The sequence below is a fragment of the Oryzias latipes genome, chromosome 19 (genome assembly GCF_002234675.1).
Source record: "Oryzias latipes chromosome 19, ASM223467v1".
NCBI lineage: Eukaryota > Metazoa > Chordata > Actinopteri > Beloniformes > Adrianichthyidae > Oryzias > Oryzias latipes.
The window spans coordinates 853161-866126 of record NC_019877.2 but is presented as its reverse complement, the minus strand read 5'-3'; the positions used below and the strand labels follow the sequence as shown (position 1 = coordinate 866126).

The following is a 12966-nucleotide window of genomic DNA, read 5'->3' as shown; positions in this document are numbered from 1 at the left end:
CTGTGATAAACTCAGACTCTTCCTGTCCGTAACAAATCAGATTGACAGCAAGAAATCCATGGAGAGCCTAGGTTAAAGATCAACCTTTTTGTTCTTCCCTGGAACCGGACATCTACAGAAGTTCTCACAGCTATAATCTATTCCTCGTGGTTTAGATTAGAGTGCTGGCTCCATTTCTGCTGGCCAGTGCCCGAGAGGTCAGCATCCCCCTCCTCTGTAGGGGAATGAGTGACAGCTGCTGTCCATAGGTCACATCTCAGGAATGTGAGCTCAGGATGCACAAAGTTAAAGCACACACTTAAGCTATGGAATAAACTTCAAGTGATATATGTAAAACAGAAAACGTAATAAAATAAGACAGAGAAACCCTTCTAAAGTGAGGACCAAAAATATAATTTCCTTCAGTTATTATAGTTAAAGAAAAAGAACGAAAAAACTAAAACTAGAACTGAAAAAACATTTTCGTTAACTGAAATAAAAATAAAAACGAGAGTTTTAAAAAAATGAAAACTAACTAAAACTGTTTGTTGTGTGTATAAAACTAACTGAAACTAACTAATATTAACCCCAAAAAATACTTAGTTTTCGTCTTTGTTAATACATAAGTCTTTTGGGTTGAAATAAAGTCTATTTACTTCTCCCTGCTAGTTTTACTGTGTATCTGAACTAGAGGGTTGCATTGGGATTGGGTCCCGCCGGGTCCCGCGGGACCCAACCCAAATCTTGCGGGATTGGGCGGTTTGAATTGTGCTGCGGGCGGGAGCGGGCGGCAGAAAAAAACCCAGCGGGATCAGTGCTGCCATGAATATTTCATGAATATATATTAGCGGACTACGTTAGGCTGAGCGGCTGTTGGATTCTTATGTACTGAAGCTCCGTGAAGGCACCAGGTAGAGACCCACAATGGCCTCTGTCATCTAACCTGTTGTTGGGGGTGTGCAACGCCCCGCCCCGCCTCTTACTAAGAGCGCGGTTCAGGCCGTCTGTCTGCGCGCGCACACACGCACACTTTTAACCGAACGGGATTTGTGAAAATATATTTAATAATTAAGTTGCAAATTACAAAAAAAAGGGAAATGCATGAAAAGATGAGGCTGGAGGAGGACATGAATCTCTTTAATAATATCAATACAAATACGTGTTTTTTTCCTGCGGGACGGGAGACGACACAAAATCAATGCATCTCTATTACTGTGCGGGACTAACTTCTTCTTTCTTCTTTGCGGGTGCGGGCGGGAGTGGACATACATATTGCCGGTGCGGGCGGGAGTGTAACGCATACGTTGCGGTAGCGGGTGGGATTGGTCAGAAATTCAGCGGGCGGGAGCGGGATGAAGAAAATAGTCCCGCGCAGGGCTTTAATCTGAACCTTACGGCATCACGTAGTCTGTGACGTCACATGATGTCTGTCGGACACTGCCGGCTAGCGTCGTCATAGACATTTACATGAGCGTGATGGCTGCATTAAAAGTTGGGAGAAAGCGGGAGAGTCCTATTTGGGACTTTTTTGAATATAACAGCGTCGAAAACTAAAGTAAGTGCCTTGTAGTCGAAGAAGGAGACAAAATTTGTGGAACGCTCCTCAAAGGGAAAAACCCTACGAATCTAAAAGTACATTTAAAAAGCGCACACAAAAAAAATCAACAGTTCCTAGACAAGCTAGCCTGTCGCCCGCCCTCCCCCGAAAAAGAAGCGAGAGCAGATAACGTAATACTGTTATCGGCTGTTGTATTTTAATTTAAGGATGGTTGTCCTTGTGTCCTCTGAATAATAAGTGTTTCAAAATGTATCTTTGAGTTTTTATTATACAATACATATTCTGGTGATTTTGAATCATGCACCTGACAAATATCCTAATTTACAAAAAAAAAAGAAAAAACTAAAACTGACACTAAAACTAATAAAAATTAAACTAAAACGAAGCAATTTTAAAAAATAAAAACTAGTAAAGCTGCCTCTAAAAACTAATTAAAACCAAATAAATTTAAAAACAAAAATTCAAAACGAAATAAAAACTAAACCTAATAAAAAATCCGAAACTATTATAACCTTGCAAAGATGAATTAATTGAACATTGAGCACATTGTAAGCGCTTTGAGCTTCTGGAAAACCGCAAATAAATTTAACCCATTATCATAACACTTCACAAGGAGCTGCTGCTCTGTGGGTCAGAAATCTGCTTCAACTGTTGTCCATTTAAATGTTCTGTGTGAAGAAAGGCCGAACAAGAACTTTTCCCAGATATCAACACCTGGATGGACTTAGGTTCTCCGGTTTAGTCTGGTGTAAAAAACAGGATGACATTTGTAACCATCAGATATAAAACAGGATTTCTAACTCAAGCTGAATTGTGTTTTCTCTTTACTTCTATGCAACAGTCCTCTGCTGTTACCTCTGCACTGACGTCTGTCTGACACTTTCTCCTGAAACTGAGAAAACCAGACAGAACTTGTTGTAGACAATCAACATTTGGATGAAAGCTGACCTGAGAGTCTCCAGTTTACAGTCTGGACTCTCCAGTCCAGCAGACAGCAGCTTCACTCCTGAATCCTGGAGGATGTTGAAACTCAGGTCCAGAAGTCTGAGTCTGGAGGACTGAGAGCTGAGAACTGAGGACAGAGCTGCACAGCTTCTCTTTGACAGATTACAGTCTCTTAGTCTGATGAAAACAAAGACAGACAGCAGTTATTTAATCTTTCATGTTTCCACTCAGATTCATTTGTTCATTGAAGGTGATTTTGCTGAGAGTTCTTACAGAGCTTTGTTGGAGGCTTTGATCACTGGCAGCAGCTTCAGAAGACCCTCCTCTGAAGCAGAGTATTTCTGCAGGTCAAACTCTACCAGATCTTCTTCTGATGACAGTAAGATGAAGACCAGAGCAGACCACTGAGCAGGAGACAGTTTCTCTGTGGAGAGACGTCCTGACCTCAGGAACTGTTGGATCTCCTCCACTAGAGAACCATCATTCAGTTCATTCAGACAGTGGAACAGGTTGATGCTTCTCTCTGCAGACAGATCCTCACTGATCTTCTCCTTGATGAAGTGGACTGTTTCCTGATTGGTCTGTGAGCTACTTCCTGTCTGAGTCAGCAGACCTCGTAGGAGACTCTGATTGGTCTGCAGTGAAAGACCCAGGAGGAAGCGGAGGAACAAGTCCAGGTGTCCGTTTGGACTCTGTAAGGCCTTCTTCACAGCACTCTGGTACAACTGGACTGGACTGCTTTGAAAAAGAAAAGAAAACCAAGACTTGTTCTTCCGTTCTTCCTCCATGAGGTTGAGTTTGGAGGTGATGAAGGTCAGGTGGACATGAAGAGCAGCCAGAAACTCCTGAACACTCAGATGGATGAAGCAGAAGACTTTGTCCTGGTACAGGCCTCTCTCCTCTCTAAAGACCTGTGTGAACACTCCTGAGTACACTGAGGCTGCTCTGATATCGATGCCACACTCTGTCAGGTCGGATTCATAGAAGATCAGGTTTCCTTTCTGCAGCTGCTCAAAAGCCAGTTTTCCCAGAGACTCCATCATCTTCCTGCTCTGTGGACTCCAGTGAGGATCTGTCTCAGCTCCTCCATCATACTTGACCTTCTGGACTATGGCCTGAACCACCAGGAAGTGGATGTACATCTCAGTCAGGCTCTTGGGCAGCTCTCCTCCCTCTCTGCTCTTCAGCAGATCCTCCAGAACTGTAGCAGTGATCCAGCAGAAGACTGGGATGTGGCACATGATGTGGAGGCTTCGGGATCTCTGGATGTGGGAGATGATCCTGCTGGCCTGCTCTTCATCTCTGAACCTCTTCCTGAAATACTCCTCCTTCTGTGGATCATTGAACCCTCTGACCTCTGTCACCATGTCAACACACTCAGCAGGGATCTGATTGGCTGCTGCAGGTCGTGTGGTTATCCAGAGGCGAGCAGAGGGAAGCAGGTTCCCCCTGATGAGGTTTGTCAGCAGATCAGCCACTGAGGTGGACTTTCTAGGGTCCTTTAGGATCCGAGTCTTGTGGAAGTCCAGAGGAAGTCGACACTCATCCAGACCATCAAAGATGAAGAGGAGCTGGAAGTCTTCAAAGCTGCAGATTCCTGCTTGTTTGGTTTCAGGGAAGAAGTGATGAACAAGTTCCACCAAGCTGAACTTCTCCTCTTTCAGCACATTCAGCTCTCTGAAAGTGAATGGAAATGTGAAGTGGAGGTTCTGGTGGGCTTTGCCTTCAGCCCAGTCCAGAGTGAACTTCTGTGTTAAGACTGTTTTCCCGATGCCAGCCACTCCCTTAGTCATCACGGTTCTGATTGGTTCTGGTCTTCCAGCTGGGAGTTGGAAGAGCTCTTCTTGTCTGATGCTTGTTTCTGCTCTGTCTGCTTTCCTGGATGCTGCTTCAATCTGTCTGACCTCATGTTCTTCATTCAGCTCTCCTCTTCCTCCCTCTGTGATGAAGAGCTCTGTGTAGATCTCATTCAGAAGGGTTGGGTTTCCTGCTTTAGCCATCCCCTCAAACACACACTGGAACTTCTTCTTCAGACCAGATTGGACTTTATGTCGACAAACTGCAGCAGATCCTGAATGAAGACAACAAACAGTAAATCATTTCTCTGCAGCCCTGAATGATGAGGGTTTGAATCCCTGTGGTTCCATGTGTTCAGACATCAGTAAATCTTCATTTCTCAGCAGCTGAAACCTTCAGAGAAATCCTCTTACTGCTCTGCAGTCCATCAGCCAGCTCCTCCTGCTTCATTCTCCTCAGGAAGTTCACTGTGATCTTCATCAGAGACTCTCTGCTGCTCCTCTGCTCTTCATCTTCAGCCTCCAGCTCCTCCTCATCCTCCCTGTGACTCAGAAGCTTCTGGATCTTCTTCAGCTCCTTCTTGACAAAAGTGACAATGTTGTCCTCCAGCAGCTGCAACAGAATTCCAGATGAATGAGCCAATCAGAGTGAAGTCATGGAGCCAAACATCAGCTCCATGTTGGACACACTGACAGTCCACTGGTGTCCAAAGTGCAGCATGGAGACGACTGTGGACAGAATGATGGGAAAGTAGTTGTTGTTCATGTACAGACCAGAAAGATGGAGTCCAGCTGTGTTTGATGCTGCTGGACAGACGGACCACTGGGAGTCTCTGAGCTCTGCTGGTCCAGTCTGTGGACAATCAGCAACAATCAGATCCTACTGGACCCACTGGTGTCCTGCAGACACTCAGTAGAATCTACTAGATCTATTCTGTGTTTGTGGAAAAGGTCCAACACTCACTGCTGCACACATGAAGATATAAATGTCTGTGAGAAAGAACGTTTCCATACAGCTCACCTCTCTGCACCAGAAGAGGATTTAAAGTCGATGAAACCACCCTTTGACCGGTCACTCCTGAAGGACACACAGCTGGGTTCAGATCCAGATCCAGTTCTGAGTCTCTGATGGATCCTGATAGAAAAACACTTGTTTAGTTAGAAGTGAGTTTCTGTCATGATGGTGTTTGATGAGTTCTTTTGGATTTGGATCATCTCAGACCATAAATGCATCATGAATGCTGTTGTTTTCAGAACAGCAATGATTCCAACATTCATTCTGACTCACAGATGAATCAGAGTTAATATCGACTGAATTATTGATTCTCATTTTGACCAGAAGAAAATTAAGAATTTAATGTTCAAGTTTGTTGATGAGATACAAAGAAAGAGTTTCTATTTAAATTTTAAATGGACACCAACCATTATGTATCAATATTTATATATTCTGTAGTTAGTTAGCATTAGATTATCTTCATGAAAGACTTTCATTAAAATATTTGAAAAAGGTCACCAGGGGGGTATTCCAGGAAGCATGTTTAAACTCCCCTGACTTTAAGCCTGAACTCTGGCTGAAATCCGCCTGAACTTGCTTACTCTGGGTATGTCGGTTCCAAAAGACCGGATATGAGTTGGCATAATTACGCTCGACTTGGTAACCCTGGGTTGACGCACGGTACATAAAGACATTCTCAATAGATCGCCGATTTCTGGAGTCACCATGGAAACACGTGGAGAAAAAAAAAGAAAGCGCGACACTTGAGACGGAAGTGAGACGGAGTCTGAGATTTTAATGACGGCGGATAAAGATTATAAGTCCATCAAAAAAGTAACACGGCTGAAAAATAATTTAAATAATTTAGTTAAATTCATTCAAACTCAATAATTGTTTATACAACTCAAATTTACGTATTTATCTAACTAAATGTCACATTACTCCATTAATCTTTTTTCAATCTTAATTTTTTATATTTCTTGAACTCTCATATGTCTAATTTTGAGCCGGCAGATATGCTCATTTTTATAACAATAAAAAGAACGGAAAAAAAAGCCCGGAGTGCAAAAACTCATTAAAGAATTATCCGTCACTGTCAGCTGTCACCCTCAGCTTCGCACATGGCTCCATTGTTTACTCCAGGGATCAGCTGTTGGCTCTGCGCGGCCCTGCACCTCTCTACACCGAAAGACCTGAGGTTCCACCTGAAATTCGGAGGCTGCAGAGCAGGACATAGGATTTGGGAGAGGAGATGGAGATACAAACCACACGTTCCATCCATCATTATGGGAAACGTCCGTTCCCTCTCCAACAAGATGGACGAGCTGACGGCGCTGACCCGGTTACAGCAGGAATACAGGGAGTGTAACCTCTTGTGTTTCACTGAGACGTGGCTGAATGAATCGACACCGAACTCTGTGGTCGCACTGGATGGATTCACACTGGTTCGGGCGGACAGGAGTTTGAGAGACAGTGGTAAGAAGAAGGGAGGAGAACTGGCGGTGTTTATTAACGAGAGATGGTGCAACCCGGCGAACGTCTCTGTGATGGAACAGTTTTGCTCCCGTGACATCAAGGTTCTCGCTGTGGGCATCAGCGGGGATCTCAACCATGCCTCGCTCTCCTCCATTCTCCCCACTTTCACTCAGTATGTTAAGTGCCACACTAGGGAGAACTAGACGCTGGACTTAATGTATGCTAACGTTAAGGACGCATATGAGTCCAACCCCCTCCCCCCACTCGGCCGCTCTGATCACAACCTGGTGCATCTGGTTCCTGAATACAAACCCAGGGCAAAAAGAGAGCCACCCAAGAAGAAGAAGTCAGTGAGAGCGTGGACTGATGAGGCCAGGGAGAGACTGAGAGACTGTTTCCAGACCACGGACTGGGAGACACTCTGCAGCTCTCATGGAGATGACATCGACAGCCTGACCCACTACATCACTGACTACATCAGCTTCTGTGTGGAGAACACTGTACCAACTCGGAGGGTGCGGCGTTTCTCCAACAGCAAGCCCTGGGTGACCCCTGAGCTGAGAGCCCTACTGAAGGACAAGAGGAGGGCTTTTATTTCGGGGGACAGGGAGGAGCAGAAGAGAGTTCAGCATGAACTCAAATACAAGATCAGACAGGCCAAGAACAGCTACAAGAGGAAGCTGGAGGAGAGGCTGGAGAACAACAACGTTCGAGGTGTGTGGAGAGGTCTAAAGACCATCAGTGGTCACGGACAGAGAGCAGACACGGTGACGTCTGATGAAGACCAGGGCTTGGCCAACGACTTAAATCTGTTCTTCAACAGGTTTGACTCCAGCCCTCCCCCTCCACTTCACACATCTCCAGCCCAGCAGCTAAACCAACCCCCAATCACTCTCATCACTGCACACCACCCCCATCCACAGCCGTACCATCTCTGCCCCACACCTCCACCCCCCTTTGCCTCACTTCTGATCAGGTGAGGAGAGAACTGAAGCAACTTAAAGGCCTTTTCACACCGGGACGAATTTCGTCGGCGAAAACGCCTCGTGACTAAACAAAGGGCACCAACGAGAGTGTGCACACCGACGCGAAAAAACGCCACGCGTTAAAGCGTCAAAAAAAAAAAATCACACGGGTTCGTTTTTTTTTTTCGACGCGTCGCGTCGAAATCTACTCGACCAATGAGTATGGCGCTTTTGCACACGTGTCTGGAGCTTCTGAAGTTACAGTAAAACACAACTTGGGGGCGCTCAAACACAAAACTGCCTTGCTGAGCACACATACCAGCGAAGAAGATAGACGCCAAGTAGCGTCTACACTGCCGCAAAGAAATAATGACGGACATTCTAGAATATCCCCGAACCAAGCACCAATTGGAGCTACTGGTGCTTGAAATATTCATGTTTTCTTTGTTTGATTCTGACAAGCGTGTAAATACTTGCTCTCTTCTTTTGAGTGAAAAGCGACTTTAAGAAGCGTAAAGTTGCGCGGCGCCACCTTGTGTACAGGAGTATTTCTGTTTTACATTAAGCGCCATCTAATGTCAGGGAATGAAATTGCATGTTCACTCCACTCATCGTCAGCGAAAATCGCCTGGGTGTGAACACAAAAAACGTGGCGAAAAACGCTGGCGAATAACGCCTGGGGAATATTCGTCCCGGTGTGTACGGGCCTTAAGACCAGGAAAGCTGCAGGTCCAGACGGCATTGGACCCGGACTGCTCAGGGACTGTGCTGACCAGCTCTGTGAGGTGGTCACTTACATCTTCAACCTGAGCCTGAGTCTGGAGACGGTCCCGGTCCTGTGGAAGACCTCCTGTGTGGTTCCGGTTCCTAAGATGGCGCACGCTAAGGAACCAAACCACTACAGACCAGTAGCCCTGACCTCCCACCTGATGAAGACCATGGAGAGGCTCATCCTCATCCACCTTCGCTCAGTGGTCAGCACCACAACAGACCCGCTGCAGTTTGCCTACAGGCCGAACATCGGGGTGGATGACGCTGTCATCTCCCTGCTGCACCGGGCACTGACTCACCTCACGCCGGAACCGCTGTGAGGGTCATGTTCTTTGACTTCTCCAGCGCCTTCAACACCATCCGGCCAGCTCTGCTGAGAGAGAAGCTGGAAGGGGCTGGAGTGGACAGACGACTGACTGCATGGACGACAGACTACCTCACCAACAGACCACAGTATGTGAGGCTACACAACTGTGTGTCGGAGGTGGTGGTCTCCAGCACTGGTGCTCCTCAGGGGACGGTGCTCTCACCGTTCCTCTTCACCCTTTATACCTCGGACTTTACATACAACACCGGCAGTTGTCACCTCCAGAAGTTCTCTGACGACTCGGCCATTGTTGGCTGTGTGTCGGGGGGGAACTGGCTGGAGTACAGGTCAGTCATCAAGGACTTTGTGGACTGGTGTGAGCGTAATCACCTGTGCTTGAACACCAGTAAAACAAAGGAGATGGTGATTGATTTCCGGAGGAGAACACCACAATACACACCAGTGAGCATCCAGGGCTCGGACATTGAGGTAGTGGACAGTTTTAAGTACCTGGGTGTTCACCTCAACAAGAAACTTGACTGGACTCAAAACACCCATGCCCTGTATAAGAAGGGCCAAAGTCGCCTCCACCTTCTGAGGAGACTGAGGTCCTTTGGAGTGTGCAGGCCTCTCTTAAGGACATTTTATGACTCTGTGGTAGCCTCTGTTATCCACTACGCCGTGGCCTGTTGGGGAGCAGGCAGCACAGACCGGGACAGGAAGAGACTTAACAAGCTGGTCAGGAGGGCCAGTTCTGTCCTGGGCTGTCCACTGGACTTTGTGGAGGAAGTGGATGAAAGGAGGATGTTGGCCAAGCTAACATCCATCATGGACGACACCTCTCAACCACTACATCAGACAGTGGAGGCACTGAGCAGCTCCTTCAGTGGCAGACTGTTACACCCCCCATGCAGGAAGGAACGGTTCCGCAGGTCATTCATCTTAACAGCTGTAAGACTGTACAATGCCACAGTTTAAATATGCATGTACAAACCGGTTTTCATACATCCATAGCTCATCTGTATATTCTGTGTCTTTACATTATTTATTTAATTTTATTATTAGGCATAACATGTGTTATGTTGTAATAATGTACATAATTTATTACTTACTTACTTTTTACTTTTTTCTATTTTTGCACATTTTTTGTATTTGTATACAGTAAACCCTTGTTTTTCGCGGGGGTTACGTTCCAGAAAGAATCCGTGATAGGCAAAATCCGTGAAGTAGAAACCTCTATTTTTTAAACAATTATTATACAATTAAATACTCTATTATACATTGAAAAGAAAGAACAAACCATTTTACAGGCTCAAGCATTTGTTTCACAAATCAAAGTACTTTAAAAACGTTTTTTTTTTCAACAAATAACTTCTGTACTGTACTGTCAAATAATAATTTGAATCATCGATGTAAACAGAAGGCTTCAAATCGCGGAGATTAGCCCCGCCCACCGCGACCCGAGAGTAATTGAATTAAACGGGAGAAAATTTAAAATGATCATGAAAAAAATACAAAGTACAAACGGACAAATAGTGGCTCAGGTGTATTTTAATGCTCTTCAGTCTGAGAAGCTGCAGTGTTTTCTCCTTCTCAAGCCCGCGGTCCAGCTGTGTCTGTTTGTTCGGGAGAAGAACATAGTGATTGGCAGCTTTTTCTATGGGTTTTAGAGAAACTTGAAATTGCAAGATGATTTGCATGTACGTAATTTGGAAAGCTGATTTACGTACGTGTACATATTAAACTGGAACATTATTGACGCACAGGTAGAGAAGAAGCTGAGTGACTTTTTTAGCCAATCAGAATGCAGAACACAATGCACGATGCAAATCCGTGAAGTAGCGAAACCGTGAAAAGTAAACCGCGTTATAGCAAGGGATCACTGTACTTGCACATTTGGGAACACCCCTCACTTTTGCACATTGCTGCCACTTTTCTTTTCTCTGCTCTTTGGAACTGCTGTGACAACTGAATTTCCCCAATGTGGGATCAATAAAGAATATCTATCTATATAAACTCATCATCCTCTCCTTTACTCTCATTCATGGTGCAGAGACGTAAGCATAGTAGGACAAAATAGCTCGGCAAAACACAGTAAAACAGCTATACAACTAAACACATTTTGTCAAAAACCCACACTTAAACCCAAATCCGTCCAGACAGGCAAAGGGAATGATATCCCAGAATCCCTTGCGGTGCCGATCTAACAGCAGCATCAAAGTTACACCTACTTAATTGAATTAATTTGAACGAAAGGAAAATAATTGTCTGAAAACTACGTGTTATTTTTAAGGTGACCATAACAAAAAATGATTTATCTTACTGAAGCAAATAATTAAGTTAGATCAAAGTAAAAAAGTTTCTATTTCCAACATCCATATGTGGTCTTATCACCCTCTCATGGTGGAAAAAGTATTATCTGAGCTTTTTCATCCACTAAATCATCTTCAAATGGACACGCCATGCTGCTTCCCCGCTCTGTAAACAAACTAAGCTTCAACTAAACCTGCTCCGGACCAGGTTATGTTCAAAGCATGAGTTGCCATGGTAACTTGACCTACCCTGAAACATACCTCCATTTATGGAACCGAAAGCTGAGGTTATCAACTTCTTTAGCCTCAAACTTATCGTGGGAGCTAGCATAACCTGCTTTCTGGAATACCCCCCAGAAGGTTTTGTGTATTTAGGCATCAATGTTACACCTGCATTTGATGGAATGTATAAAGCCAACTTCCCCCCATATTCGCATTCGACTGGACTTGGGGGGTATTCCAGGAAGCATGTTTAAACTAGCCTTACTTTAAGCCTGAACTCTGGCTGAAATCCACCTGAACTTGCTTACTCTGGGTATGTCGGTTCCAAAAGACCAGATATGAGTTGGCGTAATTACGCTCGACTTGGTAACCCTGGGTTAATGGGTGTGCACAGTAGGTACATAAAGACCTTCTCAATGGATCGCCGATTTCTGGAGTCACCATGGAAACGCGTGGACAAAAAAAAAAGCTCTACACTTCAGTGAGACGGAGTCTGAGATTTTAATGACGGCGTATGAAGATTACACGTCCATCAAAAAAGTAACACGGCTGCATCATCAAAAGAAAGAGTTTCTGCGTGTAGAAAAAGAGCAGACAAAGTAAACGCACGAGTTTCTGATCTTGTTTCCATTTTCCTTGTGATGCATATAACGTATCCAATTTTGCCAACTTAAATGAATTACTTCTATTGGGAACAAACAATTGAGTTAAATTTATTCAACCTAATTTCTTACGTCTATAAAACTCAATAATTGTTTATACAACTCAAATTTACATATTTATTTAACTAAATGTAACATTACTCCAATTTAATTAATCTTTTTTCCATCTTAATTAATTATATTTCTTGAACTCTCAAATGTCTAATTTTGAGCCGGCAGATATTCTCGTTTTTATAACAATAAAAAAGACGGGGGGAAAATGCACGGAGTGCAAAATGTCATTTAGGAAGTTACCATCATTATCACTACAGTGATATTCTGTGGGGGTGCTATATAAACTAATCATCCTCTCCTTCACTCTCACTCATGGTTCAGAGACGTAAGCTCAGTACGGCAAAATAACTCGGCAAAACACAGTAAAACAGCTAAACAACTAAACACATTTTGTCAAAAACCCACACTTAAACCCAAATCCGTCCAGACAGGCAAAGGGAATGATATCCCACAATCCTTTGCCGTGCCGATCTAGCACCAAAGTTACACCTATTTAATTGAATTAATTTGAATGAAAGTAAAATAACTGTCTGAAAACTACGTGTAATTTTTAAACTGACTTACAAAAAAAAGATTTATTTTAACTGAAACAAATAATTAAGTTAGATCAAATTAAAAATATTAATTCTTCCAACCTCCATATGTGGTCTTATCACCATCTCATGGTGGAAAAAGTATTATCTGAGCTTCTTCATCCACTAAATCATCTTCAAATGGACATGCCATGCTGCTTCACCTCTCTGTAAACAAACTAAGCTTCAACTAAACCTGCTCCAGACCAGGTTATGTTCAGAGCATGAGTTGCTATGGCAACTTGACCTACCCTGAAACATACCTCCATTTCTGGAACCGAAAGCTGAGGTTATCAACTTCCTTAGCCTCAAACTTATCGTGAGAGCTAGCATAACCTGCTTTCTGGAATACC

At 44.1% G+C, this 12966-nt stretch overlaps 1 protein-coding gene across 1 annotated transcript; it reads right to left on the bottom strand.

Moving 5' to 3' along the window:
* Window positions 1-2373: 2373 nt before the first annotated feature.
* LOC110014095 (NACHT, LRR and PYD domains-containing protein 12-like) lies at window positions 2374-5433 on the bottom strand (the record flags this gene model as incomplete). The annotated part of the gene is made up of 5 exons (XM_023949781.1): window positions 2374-2659; window positions 2756-4553; window positions 4693-4891; window positions 5053-5131; window positions 5300-5433. Coding segments are annotated over 5 exons (2481 nt in total), but the record flags the coding sequence as incomplete, so codon positions are not given.
* Window positions 5434-12966: the final 7533 nt, after the last annotated feature.